This window comes from Mixophyes fleayi, chromosome 5, assembly GCF_038048845.1.
Source record: "Mixophyes fleayi isolate aMixFle1 chromosome 5, aMixFle1.hap1, whole genome shotgun sequence".
In the NCBI taxonomy this organism is placed as follows: domain Eukaryota; kingdom Metazoa; phylum Chordata; class Amphibia; order Anura; family Limnodynastidae; genus Mixophyes; species Mixophyes fleayi.
In genome coordinates, this window is record NC_134406.1 from 183,356,950 (window position 1) to 183,372,672 (window position 15,723).

A 15,723-nucleotide genomic window follows, 5' to 3' on the forward strand; every position below is an offset into this window, starting at 1 on the left:
TTTTCCATGCACGGAAAGGGCTGTTACTACCCCCTACGTGAAAAGGGGGGGGGGGGTGTCCTGGGTGGAGAAGGGGCGTGTGGCCAAAGTCACTGTACAGCCACGGCCATAGCAAGGTCTAGGGCAATGGGAGTAAACTCAGAGTTCACCCGTATCTCTTGCTCCAGCTCTGGGGCATGTTTAACTTAGCCGCTGTCATGGGAAATCCTCCTACAGTATAAATAGACCTCATGTTTGTTCCTTGCTCACTCAGCCTCGCATGTTCTTTCATAGAAGAACTAAGTTCCGTCGTTTGTTATTGGATTCTTGTTTTGCCAAGCCTTTTCCAGTGGATTTATTTTGGGGTCCTTTGGACTAAAGAACAGAAGATTTCTACAGCCATTTTGGGGTGCTTTGGACCGAAGCAAGAGGATTATATTCCAAATGTCCATGCAAACAATTTGTTTTGATTTGTTTTAACTTTTTGGGACTACTCCAAGACCTGGAAGGTTATTTTTTTTGGGACGCCTACAGGACCTTTGGAATATTATGGTTGGTTTTGGTTTCAAGATTTATTGGATTGAAAGCTTACAAGATTGGATCCCATAGAGATGAAGACATCTGATGGTATTTGGGGTTTTATAATTTTGAATAAATAGATGTCGTTATAACGAGGGAGCGGTGTTTTATTTTAGGGGTTTATTTTTTTATTACAGTAATAGTAATATAGTAATGTGGTAATAATGAGGGTGTTGTGGTCTATTAACATTTTAGTTTGTGGTACTACATGGCTCAACAATCCCTGGGTGTCAGGGCATGGTGGCACTTGTGGTTCTCTAAGTCCCAGCATGCCCTGGCTGTCATGGGTATGCTGGTACTTTTAGTTCTACAAGTACCTGCATGCCTAGACTGTTAATGCCACCTCAAGATGACTGGGACTTATAGTTCCACAAACTAAAATGGTGTATGTAACTTTTAAATACATTCCATACATTTTATTTCCCTATACCCACCACCTCAGGCATGTAGGAAGAGTCCTAGTGCTGAACAGCCTGGGGTTGGTTTGTGATTATGGCAGGGCTACCTCTGCCACGTGTCCCCCTACTATAGAGACACCCAACCCAGCTGGTTGTGGTAAAAATCAGTGGGACACCACACATTTTTTCCCCCCCTACTTCGCTGCAACCAGCACTACCTGTAGGAGTGGGCCCACGCATTTTTATTATTTTTTTTAAATCTAGTTTTAAACACTTTAGAGAGCCGCCAGGTCAGGCGGCTGTAAAGCTGCTGGATCCGCCATCTCAGCAGGCACTGACAGGTACATACGTACCTGCAGCACTTGAGTACAATAGAGTCATGTGCCCAAATTCAACAGGCCATGGATCTTGTAACCCATGGCTTGATGAATTTCAGGCCCACGCAAATCCAAAATAAAGAGTCATATTAGGTCTGCATTTTGAAGAGAAATGGAAGTTTATATATGCCCCAATTATAACCACTTAAAAACTGCCAGATTGAAAGAACAGATTTTGGATGATTTTATGAAATTAGTTTTTCTAGGAAAACATTGAATAGTGGAGAATACACCAAGTATAAATTTATGGGAAAATCGTTAGAGGTATTTAAGAAGGATTAAAGAGATGGGGTTCAGTCACTAAAGGCAAATCTTAGTTCACACAGGAAACACATTTGAATCAGATGCCATAGGGATTTCTCAGATATAAGAAGGATTGAATAAAATTGGAATTGTATGTTTACTGTAATGGCTGATAGATCAGGACAATAAACACTGAAAAAAAACCAAAAAAAACTGTATGGAATGGATGCACACACTTATAAATACATTTTTAAATTAAATCATTATGGGAAATACTGTACTCAGAATTATGCGTATGTAACCATTGGAAATTGACATCATACACACCTTACACTGTGAAATCTAACAACTACACCTTCCTGTGATGAATAAACCCGGAGTTTATTCTGGGAGTATACCAAAATCATATCATACTGGATAATTTTTATGGTACAAGAAGGACACAGTTTGAAATAATAAGGTTGGTTCCAGAAATATATGAACAAATGGATGCATATACAATATACAAGAATTTTCTTTAACATTTTGAGGCAAAAAGAAGGGAACAGTGACTATCTTTTAAATGAATTTTTTAAACATATCTGTCACTGCTTCCTTTCCTTATACACAACCTTATATTTTTATTAATCAAAAGTTTAATATCTGTTGCCTTTGTTACGTCAATAGTCAAGGACGATCCTGAAGGCCGGTTTCTCATTCTGACGGGAAAGATTGGGCATCTCGATATAACCTTTGCCAACATATATACGCTCCTAATACAGGTCAGACAGCCTTTTTCAAACACTTTTTCTCTAAATTACACCACTTTCGAAAAGGTCTGCTCTTATTAGGAGGGGACTTTAACACTGTTATGTCCCCTCTTATGGACAGATCAATCTCCAGATATTCCTCCCCTCCATCACACACAAAAAATTTGCAACAACTTGTGATTGAGGCCGGTCTCTTCGATATTTGGCGAGCGCTGTATCCTACTTCTAGGGACTATACGTTTTACTCATTTCCTCACCAATCCTATTCTCGGATAGATATGTTTATGGGGTGCTTAAACATATTTCAGTACATAAAAAAGGCTGATATTGTCCCTAACACTTGGTCTGATCACTCCATGTTAACACTTTCGGTAGACCTCCTTCAGAACCCCTGGAGCAGAACTTTGTGGAAATTAAATTTAGGCATGTTTACTTTAGAAAAGAGGCGTCTAAGGGGAGATATGATTACTATGTACAAATACATTAGGGGTCAATACAGAGAACTTTCATGGGAACTTTTACCCCAAGGACTATACAAAGGACACGTGGTCACCCTCTTAGGTTAGAGGAGAGAATATTTCACAACCAGCAAAGGAAGGGGTTCTTTACAGTAAGGGCAGTCAAGATATGGAATTCATTGCCAGGGAAGGTTGTGATGGCAGATTCAATAGATATGTTTAAGAAAGGGTTAGACAAATTTTTAGCGGAAAGGTGTATCCAGGGATACAACCGTTAATTAAAATGTAGGATAGTAGTGGATATATGGTAAAAATAGGACTGCAATATTGAGTCTGGGGGGATTTTCACAATTGAAACAGATTGGCTTACTCTGGATCAATTTCAAATATAAGTGCAGGATCGCAGGAGATCCAAAATAGGTTGAACTTGATGGACTGGTGTCTTTTTTCAACCTCATCAACTATGTAACTATGTAAATGAGACCCTCCTCAAACGCCCTGGTTTTAAAGATCTCATAGCATCTCATTCCATCACAAATTATTTTGAGAATAATTCCAGTTTGAAGGTCCTGACCCCCACAATCTGGGAAGCCCATAAAGCGGTTATTCGAGGGGACATTATTCAATTTGCTTCTCGTAGAAAAAAAAAAAGAAAAAGAAAAAAAAGAAGAACGCAACGAGACCCTTAACAAACTATCTTCAACTTAAGGAGTTAGAATCGGCACATAAGGAGTCTAACGCCCCTTCATGAACACAAAAGATACAAAGACTAGAGGAGAAATCCAAATCGATTCTCGTAGAAAAAAACTGAACGTCAGCTAAGATGGCTTAACCAAACTTTTTATGAGAAGGGAAACAAGGCTGATACACTCTTAGCCAAAAGATTAAGAATTAAGAGAGCTTCCCAAATGATCACTACAATCAGAAATAAAAGCGGGAATCTTTCCTACGACCCCAGGGTCATTAATGACACTTTTCACAGCTACTATGAAAAGTTGTATAACCTTCATAAAGGACCAGACTACCCCCGTAGCTCCTTCTCAAGAGATTAATTCATATTTAGACAAATGCTTCCTGTCCACACTAACATCCAATCAGGCCTCATCCCTTAATGAAGACATTACAGTGGAGAAGGTGACTTATGCTTTGAAAACTCAGAAAAAAATCTAAAGCCCCTGGATCTGACGGATTCATGATGTCATATTATAAAACGTTTTCTAAAGAGCTGGTGCCTCACATAACTCACTTATTTAACAGTATACTGTCGGGAGGTAAATTTCATGATGAATCCACTCGCTCTACCATAGTGGTGATCCCCAAGTCAAACAAGGACCCTACGTGTTGTTCTAGCTATCGTCCTATTTCATTAATTAATGCCGACATCAAACTATACTCTAAAATATTGGCAAATCGTGTAAACGCAAATATGCCAGCTTTAGTTTTTCCTGACCAGGTGGGTTTTGTCCCTTCTAGACAGGCCTTAGACAACAGCAGACGCACAATAGACATAATAGCCCATGTCAACCAGAACAAGATTTGATCAGTTGTCCTGGCTCTAGACGCTGAAAAGGCCTTCAACAGGCTCTCATGGCCTTTCATGTTGCGAACTCTTAGTTACTTTAGATTGAATGGGGCTTTTTTATCAGCCATTTAGGCTTTATATCATCGTCCCTCCTCGTCTGTATTGACAAATGGCTTACTGTCCCGGGCTTTCTCTTTAGGTAACGGCACAAGACAGGGATGCCCTTTATCTCCTTTACTATATATGCCTTGAGCATCGAACCATTGGCGGCCGCCATCAGACAAAACCCAGATATCACAGGAATTCTAATAGGTCCCCTTCATTTTAAAATCTCGACGTTCTGTTAACGCTTTCCAATAACCTAATCTCACTCCCAAATTTGTTTAAGGAACTTAAAGAGTATGGTTCTATGTCAGGATAGAAGATAAACAACTCTAAGTCAGAGGCTCTTTCATTACAAGTTTCCAGTGTAACTAAAACCACACTTGAATCTTCATTTAGATTTCAATGGCGCCCCAAGGCGTTACGTTACTTGGGGGTTCAGATCACGAAGGAAGTTAGTCAGTTGTTTCATGCCAACTATACTCCTCTTCTTGAATCCATAAAAAGAGATCTTATAAAGTGGGACCCGCTTTTCATCTCCTGGTTCGGTAGGATTAGTGTCATAAAATGAATGTTTTACCTCGAATTTTGTACTTGTTTCAAACGCTGCCCATACCAGTCCCAGGCACTTTTCTAACTAACCTGCAATCAAATTGTGGTAGATTCATTTGGCAAGGGAAAAAGTCCAGACTCAAGCGTTCATGTTTAGCCAAGTCTACTCACTCGGGAGGGTATAGGCTTCCGCTTTTTGATCGCTATTATCATGCAGTTAACCTTAGTCATGTCATTTCCTGGCAGTCTGCCCCGGGGACCAAGAGGTGGGTTGACCTGGAGAATGCACTCACTCCAGATTCTATTTTGAATGCTCTTCCTTGGCTCCCTCGAAGTCAGAGACCGGCCTCAGTCTATGCTCACCCCTCTATTCAGTTCACTCTTAACAAATCGGACAAACTGCATAGAAAGTGGCAGCTTACCTCGTTCCCCTCCCCTCTCACTCGCTGTGGCATCATCCAGACTTCCCGGCAGGGAACCACAAGGCGTTCGCGCGTCCTTGGCAGGAGGCGGGCATCACTCAGTTTACTCACATAATAGGAGAATACCCTCCCCCAGACTTTCTCAGATTTGAGAGAATAAAAAAAAAAAAGAGCCTTCCCTCGTCCTTGCACTTTGCGTATATCCAAATACGAGGTTTTATACAATCTCTTTGTAGGACATCCAAATTACGTTCGCCCACACCATTCGAGAGGAGTTGTATGGTCCGTACCGGAGCCCCCGGACTGATATCTCCGATTTACCATGCCTTCCTGAATCCAGGGTCTGATCTCGTTGAACCGTTCGAGACTGCCTGGGAGCAGGACACTGGCAAAACCTTGGGACAGGGGAGATGGACCCAGCTCAGATTTAGGATCGCTAAGATATCCATCAACAAGGGAAAACACATTCAAAATGTACACAAGATGGTACCTAGTGCCTACGAGACTACACATAATCTACCCAGGCACCTCTGATCTTTGTTGGAGGGGTTGTGGGGAAGTTGGTTCATTCTATCACATTTGGTGGACGTGTCCTAGCATCTCTAATCTTTGGTCCCAGGTTGCTGACCTTATCACAAAAATACTATAGATTGAGGTGTTGCCAGACCCTCTGGTTATGCTGCTGTGTTCTCGGGTCAGTTCCCCTAACAAACACGGAGATAAACTTGTGCAGCATAATTGTGCAACAACCCATTTGCAAATAGCTAAGGAGTGGAAATCCTTTTCCCCTCCAAGTCTCCACAGCATAGTCTCCCGGGTCTGGTATATGGCCTCAATAGAATACATTACTAGTCGTCTCCATGACAAAATACCAAACTTTCATAAGGTGTGGGACTTCTGGTATTCATTCCACCAGACTTCAATGCCCGCCACTCAGTAAATTGCATTTTCTATTCAATTCTTAGTGTGGGCTTTGTTTCCTCCCGGGGGGTTGATGGATTAGCTACTTACCCCTCGGAAGGGTCATGTTGAGTTACCCCTCTTTTCCTTCCCCCTCTTAACTTTTCTCTCTCTTTATCTTTCTTCCCCCCCCCCTAGCTCTCCCCTCTCTCCTTTTTATTTTCAATAAAAATTAGGAAAAACACAACATAGGGTTTCCTATTAACAGGATTCTCTAAGGCTTACAGGTGGTTCACACCAAATATTTGTACTGATCTGTTTCGTATATAGTATCCCTGTATTCCCGTTAGGGATTGTTTGTAACTCATGTTGTTGCTGAAAATAAAGAGTTTAAAAAAAAAAAAAAAAAGTTTCATATCTCACACAAGAAAAATATAGAATATTGATAAACTAACAAACTATGGAATTTTTATATTGATTTAGTATTATTTGGGAATGAGAATGCAAACACATCCGAATACTCTTAGCCTTTTTTCTGTAATTTACATTCTGCCAAAGCAATGGTAATGTCCTGGGCAGGAATCTATATCTATTGAAGAATTATGCAAAGGCACAGGATGGTCTTCTGTACAACCCTTTCTAGGAATTATCACATTGATATTCAAACCTCGACAGAAGCAAAGTTTGACAGAAAAGTACTTTGTGCCAAGATAAAAAAAAATTATATAATTTATTAGTTTGCATTGATTTTAGTTTGTAATTTAATAAGGGGCCCAGTGTAAGTGATGTAACTGCTTGAGAATTACTTTTTAGTGCTGCTGCAATGCGGGAAGAATAGGAAATGATAGATTAGTACCAGTTAATCAGGTTTGTTTGACTCCTTCATGGCAGCATACTTGCCCATCCCTAGAATTTTGTTGTTACGAACTATGACAAAGGGAGCGATTTACCACAGGCGTCTAAGAGAGGAATTAGGTGTCCAACTGACAGTCTGCATGTAAAGGCTGCAGACAGGGTTACACACATGTATATCTGTGCACCTAGGTTAAGATATATAGGTGTAAGACATGTGTGACAAAGTAAAAGTATAAAGTGTGATTAAAATTATATGCTTTGAAAATGGTTTGAAATGGTATTTTCAACAGCTAATAGCAAAGCTGTATAATTCAACCTTATGACACTCAGTAAGTTCTAACACTTTCTTGATAAAAAATATAAGACTGGATACAAAGGTTGTCTAGTTGAAGAGCATAGTGTCTAAGTCAGCTAATTGGATAAAGTCATTTCAATTAATATCGAGCAAACTTGGTTGTCTTTGTCTGAAAATATGCGTAGAGCACGCTACGGCGTGGAAGGGCGTATCCAGCCGCAACACGTGGCAATAACAGTTTTTACACTTTTAGACACATTCACACGAACACACACATTTGTAATTAGTACACATTAATTGTAGTTGCAACACATAGCTATTTAGGTCAGAAAATAGCACTATTTATGTTTAATATTATAAGTTATATGCTTGGTAGTGAAATTCAAGGTTCAGGTTGCAGGATCTGTGTCATCTGTAGTATCGTTTTAATCACCTATTCATCAGCAGCTGTCCGGTTCATTTGCCGAAGAGATCGCACATTGCATACTTAAGTCTTCCGGTCTCCGAGCTGTGAGGACGTGTCGGGTGTGCTCTCCACTGGGGGCCTAACCATGGGCCCCTGATTCTGATGTGGCGACCCCGGCTCGTACCCGCTGCCTCTACTTGCCTTCTACCCTGCTGGTCTGTCCGCCGGCGATTCTGCGGATGATTCTGCCTCCAGTCCGATCTCCACTTGAGTCCCCGGCCTGCTGACGGTCCGTCTCCTGTCTTTTCTCGCTCCAATGGTCTTGTGTCTGCCTCCAGCGTGCACCACCGATCAGGTGATCCTGTGCTGACCTCCAGCGTGCACCGCCAACTCCTGGGGACTGCCCTCCTGCTGCCCGGTGATTTCTCCTGCCTTGCTGTCTGCTCGCAGCTGCGGCCTACTTCCGGCTCCATCCCCGGTCGCTGATTGCCTCCACACTCGGGCCTACTTCCGGTCCCCGGCCTTGTTGCCCGCTTCGGCTCACCCCTGCTCTGAGTCTGCCACGTCTTCAGCTGCCTGGTCCTCGGCCTGCCTTGAAGAGTCCAGTGTTCCCTCCGCTGGTCCCGTCGGAGCCCTCTTCCACGTGGGTCCCCGGCTCCATCCTCCAGCTGAGCTTCGCTCCTGCCATCTTTGGGGCTGCCTGTCTCTCCACTCTGCAAGCTACCCTCCGTGCTTCCTCCACCCATACCCGCTCTCTCTGATGCCCACGGACCCTCCATCCTCGCCCGGGACGGTCTCCATTGCCATCTCTGATGTCCACGGATGCTGCCCCCCTCCTCCAAAGTCTCCTGGCTCTCCACTAACTCTCACCCATGCTCTCCAGGTACCGTCCATGGTCTGCTCTATTGTTCCCCTGGATTATACTACTGGCTTTTTCCCTGACTGTTACCTGGAATCTTGGAATCATCCCCTGGCCTGGCTTGCCACTCCGGCTGGCTCCTAGCCACGCTTAGGCACCCTTTGCTCACTGCCATTTATTGCCTGTTCTTATTGCCTCCACTTTTATTTTCCTGTTTTATTGCCCCTTTTCCTATTTTATTTTCCGGTTTTATTGCCTCCACTTTTATTTTCCTGTTACCTTCTGCTACCTACTGCTTTTCATTGTCTCCATTACTCACTGCTTTGTCTCCATTATCCATTTGCCTCCCTTATCCACTGTAATTCACTTTTGTCTTCATTATCTAATTATCTCCATTATCCTCTGTAATTCACTCCATTATTTTGTCTCCACTATCCCGTTATTCACTCCATTGTTCACTGTTTCACTCCCTCGCTCCTCTCTGCCCTCCTCTCACTATGCCCCCATATCCACGCGCCATTCCCATCCTCTCCCGGGGCTACACCTCACACTCTTGCCCCCGCTCTCCCCAGCACTCTGCCAACTTCATACCCATCTCTCCTTCCTCTTCTCCTGTGCCCTGTGGAATGCCAGATCCGTCCGCAACAAACTCACCGCCATCCATGATCTCTTCTTGTCCAACTCTTTTAACCTTCTTGCCATTACGGAAACCTGGCTCTCCGACTCTGACACTGCCTCCCCAGCCGCCCTCTCCTATGGTGGCCTCTCCTTCACCCACTCCGAAAGACCCGGAGCCCGTCCAGGCGGTGGTGTGGGCTTCCTCCTCTCCCCCGCCTGTTCTTTTAGTGTCATCCCCCCTGAACCCTCCCTTTCCTTCTCTTCTTTTGAAGCACACTCTATCCGTCTCTTCAACCCCATCCACCTCCGTGTCACTGTCATCTACCGCCCCCCTGGTCCCACCTTCCTCTTCATCGACAACTTTGCCGCCTGGCTTCCTCACCACCTCTCCTCTGACCTCCCCTCCATCATCCTCGGCGACTTTAACTTCCCTATTGACAACCCCACTGACCCTGCCTCCATTAAACTGCTCACCCTCTCCTCCTCCCTTGGCCTCACACAATGGTTCTCCTCCTCTACCCACTGCCTTGGTCACTCCCTCGACCTAGTCTTCTCCTAACTCTGTAATCTCTCTGACTTCTCCATCTCTCCCTTTCCTCTATCCGACCACCACCTTCCCTGTTGCTCCAAACCCCAACCTTGGCACTCCAAATTCACCCGCTTACTCCAAAAATGCTCCCGTACGGCTGAACGACACTGGAGAAAATCCCGCTCCCTGGCTGATTTTCTCCACTTCAAGTTCATCCTCTCTTCCTATAGCTCCGCTCTCTCGCCAAACAATCTTTTTTTAAATCCCTTATCTCATCCCAGTCCTCCAACCCACGCCGCCTCTTTGCCACCTTCAACACCCTCCTGTCCCCTCCCGCCCCTCCTCTCTGACCGCCACTGACTTTGCCTCCTTCTTCTCCTCTAAAATCGAGGCCATCCGTCTCGAAATCTCCTCCTCCCCTCCCTCCTTCTCCCTCTAGCCACCACTCCCTCTTCTCCTTTCGCCCCACTATGGGAGAAGTCCACTCTCTCATTTCATCCTCTCCTCAGTCTTCCTGTCCCCTGGACCCCATCCCCTCCTACCTCCTTCGCTCCCTTTCCCCCGGCATCTTCCCCTCCTCGTTCAAACACGCTCTTGTATCCCCCATTCTTAAGAAACCTAATCTCGACCCCACCTCTCTCTCCAACTATCGCCCCATCTCTCTTCTCCCCATTGCCTCCAAAATACTCGAGAGGCTCGTCTGCAGCCGCCTCTCCACCTACCTCTCTGATCACTCCCTCCTCGATCCTCTCCAATCTGGCTTCCGCCCCCTCCACTGAAACGGCCCTGGCCATAGTCACCAACGATCTCCTCTCTGCCAAACCTAGGGGCCACTTCTCCCTTCTCATTCTCATTCTCTTGGATCCCTCATCGGCCTTCGACACCGTTGACCACCCGCTCTTGCTCCACACCCTTCAATCCGTTGAGCCAGGACAGGGCAGAGCCGGAGAGGCCACCTCTTACCTTGCTGACCGTACCTTCCTTGTCACCACCTCTGGATCTATCTCCCCCCCCTCCTGCCTTCCAGTAGGGGTCCCCCAAGGCTCTGTTCTCGGACCCCTACTGTTCTCTCTTTACACCTCTTCCCTGGGTGAACTCATCAGCTCCTTTGGTCTCAAGTACCACCTTTATGCGGATGACACCCAACTCTACCTTTCCTCTCCCGATCTCTCTCCCTCCCTCCTCTCCAGGGTGTCCGCCTGCCTCTCCGCCATCTCCTCCTGGATGTCCTCTAGATTCCTCAAACTTAATCTCACTAAAACCGAACTTATTGTCTTTCCCCCCCACTCACTCCCCCTCCCCTTCCGACCTTTCTATCACCGCTCTCAACTCCTCTATTTCCCCTGTCTCTCAACTTCGCTGCCTCGGCGTCACACTGTACTCCTCTCTCTCCTTTGCCCCTCATATCCTCTCTCTTGCTAAGTCTTGCCGCTGCCAGCTGCGCAACATCGCACGCATTCAGCCCTTCCTCTCCCAAGATGCCACTAAAGCTCTTGTCATCTCCCGCTTGGACTACTGTAACCACCTCCTTACTGGCCTCCCCCGCTCTCATCTCGCTCCGTACTCAATGCTGCCGCTCGGCTCATTTTCCTTTCTCGCCGCTCCTCTTCTGTCTCCCCCCTCTACCAATCCCTCCACTGGCTCCCCATCCCCTACAGAATCGTTTTCAAGCTCCTCACTCTTACTTTCAAGGCCCTCTCCAACTCCACTGCTCCCTACATCTCCAACCTAATCTCCATTCACGCTCCATCCCGCCCTCTGCGTTCGGCTAACGACCGCCACCTCTCTTCCCCCCTGATTACCTCCTCCCATCCAAGACTTCTCCCGCGCTGCCCCCCTCCACTGGAACCAGCTCCCCCGCTCCATCAGAACTTCCCCCAACTTGTCCAGCTTCAAACGGGCCTTAAAAACCCACCTCTTCCTTAAAGTCATCCAGTCCCCCACCTAATTGACCTAGTTGACCTCCTCCCAGTCTCCCCTACCCCCCTCTTACCGCCCTCCTTTTCATTCTCCTCTCCCCCCCTCTCCCTCCGTTCTCCCCATTCCCTCCTCCCACCATCGCGTCTCTGTCCGTCCTACCCTCCCCTTAGATTGTACGCTCCTTCGAGCAGGGCCTCCTCTCCTTCTGTTCTCCACCACATTAACTTTGCTCTCCAGCTCCATGTCTCTTCCGCGAGGTCCTCCTGCCCTTCTACCCCCTCTCTACCCCGCAGGGGGCTCTCACCTCTCATCTAGCTGTATATTGAGCTTTTGAGTTACTGTGCTTTTTGTTAACTGTACAGTGCTGTCTCACCCTGTATCGTGTTTCTGTCTGTCCCTGTACGGCGCTATGGATACCTAGTGGCGCCCTATAAATAATAATAATATTATTATTAATATTATTATTAATAATAATAATAATACTCCAGTTAGTGATGTTAGGGAATAAATGTTTAAAGTGACACCAACTGTAAAATGCTAACAGACTAGTTGAAACTGGATTCTTGGCAGGAAAGTAGGAGTACATCCCCTGGAGAGATGACCCCCACCTTTGGATATTTTGGTTTGAACTGGCCTATGACCTGCAATACACTGGACCTTCCTGATGCCTGGACCAATAGAAGCAAGCCACATCATCTGCATTGTTGTACTGTATTTCTGACAGCATATAAGCAGGGGCTCTGTGCTTAGTGACCAGTCTTCCTTGACCACAGCCTTCAGACCTGAATGACTTCACTGGATCCAGAGCGCCTGCGATAAGTAACGTCTGTACTTATTATTATTTTGCTTGAATTATTCTGCTACTTTTGGGTAATAAATTACTTTGTGCTTTGGAAACACAAATAGAGATTCGACAATCGTTATTGGATAGCGACTAAACGTGCATAACAATAGCATATACTTTCTTCTTACCTGTGAACTTTTTCAGTACTTGCATTTATCATGATGCAGTAACACAGAAGCACCAATGCAAATATGTGCAGAGAGTACCTAAAACGTAAAAAGACACAAGTATTACAATCACATCATCTGCAGATTACGTAGTAAATATCAGTTATCGAAACGGACAATCCAAATCTGGCATGGTCTTTATTATTTTACTAAAAGGCTTTACAAAAACCTAAAACTAAAACAAAAAAGGTTTATGCCAAAAGACAGAAATAAAAGGGAGTGGATAGGTAAACCACCTTTCTAGTAGGAAATTTAGTACTATGTTACAAGACCCCGTATTTACTTTACAATTTAAGTATTTGTTTAGTGCTCATACACATAAGCGTAATGCTCATGATGTGTTTTTCCAAATGGATATACGTATCCTGCCAGGTAAATAACATTGCAAGAGATCTATTAGTCTCAATGCCAGTCCAAGTAGGCTGATCACAATACTGCACATAGTATTGTAGTAGTGTAATAGTCTTGTAAAGATGGCCTCCTAATAATGTGTTAATATATTTTAATAAAGTTAAGTAAAAATTGGCAAAAATGTATTAGTGAGAGTTGTCCTTTATTTATTTTCAGCAGCATGCATTGGAAAAAGATTCCTCAGTTTAGAAAATAAAAAATAAAATGCTGGGGGAGGTTTACAATGATTGACAAGTTGGTGTAATGTTCTGCTAGTAGTTGAGCCCTGATGATTAATAGTATTAGAGCAAGTACACATTATTTATAATAGGTACACTTTATAAAATCTCAATATTAATGTTCACTCTGGTATGACATATGAATCCTAATAGAGTAACAAATGACTGCGATGTCCAAGTCACAGCAATAAAAAGGATCACAAATTATATGGGTGGTAAATATATTTAAGGATCTACAATATTGGGGTGTAATAAGGTATACCTACTATAATAAATGCTCTTTCTGGGTGATGCAGTTTACACCCGTTGATAAGCTTAATACAGTATGGAGTCCAGATTATCATACCCTGTTATGATCTAAAATCATTAACATAGGAAAACGGAAATAGTGAGAGGATTCTCTCCCCTAGCTGTGACGTTTAGAAGCATCACAATTCATAGGAGTGTAAACGATTGAAACAACCTGTATAATGACACAGTATAAGAGTAATTGCTAAATAAAGAGACACATTGTTTTTAAGACATAGTTCTTGTACACACACTATACTAGTTATATTATTTTGCTGATTTTTTAAAGATGATCTGACAGCAACATAATATATTTTAATAAAATATTAATAAAGGATGAGTTTAAATTATAATTTGGTCTCTGTACTAGCAACACAACAAATGTAATTCCTATTTTTTTATTTTTTGTGGACTTGTGTATAATTGAATTACAAAAGATATCCCCATACCTGCTGCCCATACCTATATTTTGGTTACACCAACCTTGGCTGGACTCTTCAAAGGCAGCCTGGGACTATGTTCCTTCTAAAAAGCATATGCTGCCCAGAATACTGTCTTTTAATCGGTGGGCTGCTCATTTTACACATTAAATTACAGGAGCTATCCCTATAAGCTGTGAAGATATGAAGAACCATTGTGTCATTAAAGAACATAACCCTATGTATGCCAGAGCAGTTGAACCATGACTGATGTTTCAACACTGTGGTAAGTAGCAAATTATTAAAAGTATTAAGCTGGATTTTTATTTTGGGATAACATTGTATAATGTCTAAATAAAGTCATTAAGGCAAAAAAAAAAAAATAATCACAACACACTTATAATGAAAGAAATATTTTTCAATAATACAGATGAAAATGTTCGACTAGGAGAATGCAACCGGAATGTAACCAAGGAGGTTTAATTCAGAAAGTTTGTTCAGGCAAAACTATCATCCAGGACACACCCCTAGATCTTTCCACCCCAAATCCTATTTGTCATACGAACAATATGACAGTAGCATGATTCATGTATTTGATCTTGAAGTGAACACGACTCACCCCACATTGAATAGTTCATTCTACTACAATATTTTTGACTTTGAATAACATCCTTGATTACAATCAAAGGTTGCACACACACACACACACACACACACACACACACACACACACACACCTCCCCTGTTTACCTACTGTAAACTAAATCTCATACTACATGTCAACATATAAAAACTGCATATTCCGAAAAGAGGTTTAGTACTTACCATCCAAAGCAAAACACTGCAAGATAAAAACCGAAAATGGTGGCGAAGGCATGGCGAACACTAGCATGAGTATGGCTTGGGCGTAGGTAAGAACGGAACCACACAGCAATCACAAGAGCAACCAGCTGACATGTAACAAAGTTGACCTGAAACAAGATGAATTTAACTTTCTTAGGAAACTATATTGCTCATGCCTTTAAATACTTCACATAACTCTCTGAACTAACTTTATAATAAGGCCATTAAACTCTGACCAATAATTGCAGTTTACAGTTCTAGTTTTCAGATTTTCTGAAAGGTATCAAGAGAAAAGTAATAGAAAATACTTCTGTACACATAAACTATACCAGATATCTTATTGATGTTTAATGACGTCTACAGGTATCTGGAAATTCAGCAAATTAGGAATAGACAGCATACTGAAAGCAGGGATTAAGCAATTAACATCCCATCATACTTAGGTTTTGGTCTGGTTGCAAAATGTTAAACAGACCATAGAAAGAGTAAAAGACCTCAGTGACTGTGAATGAACCCCAAAAAGTATCTGTATTGAAAGCACAACCTACAGTGAAGAACATTTCTGAAATTGCTGATGTACCAAAAACAATGCTGGTATGGAAGCCTGAAATACAATAAATAGTGTCAGGATCACCTAGTTTTGCAGACATACTGTATTCCAAAATGTTAGTTTGTTTTAAAGAGCAAGACAATCAGATAAAGAAGGATTTACCCAGATTTTTAAACTTGCATGTTTAGAACTGTGACATTATATATGCATTAGATGGAGG

At 43.3% G+C, this 15,723-nt stretch overlaps 1 protein-coding gene across 1 annotated transcript in view; it reads right to left on the reverse strand.

Moving 5' to 3' along the window:
• Nucleotides 1–15,723, reverse strand: part of MBOAT1 (membrane bound glycerophospholipid O-acyltransferase 1) — a 63,105-nt gene that overhangs the window by 32,501 nt on the left and 14,881 nt on the right. Inside the window, exons 2-3 of the mRNA XM_075213133.1 lie at nt 14,936–15,081; nt 12,736–12,813 (exon numbers count right to left, since the gene is read on the reverse strand). Of these exons, the coding sequence (XP_075069234.1) occupies nt 12,736–12,813; nt 14,936–15,081 (224 nt within the window). The remainder of the gene's footprint in view (nt 1–12,735; nt 12,814–14,935; nt 15,082–15,723) is intronic.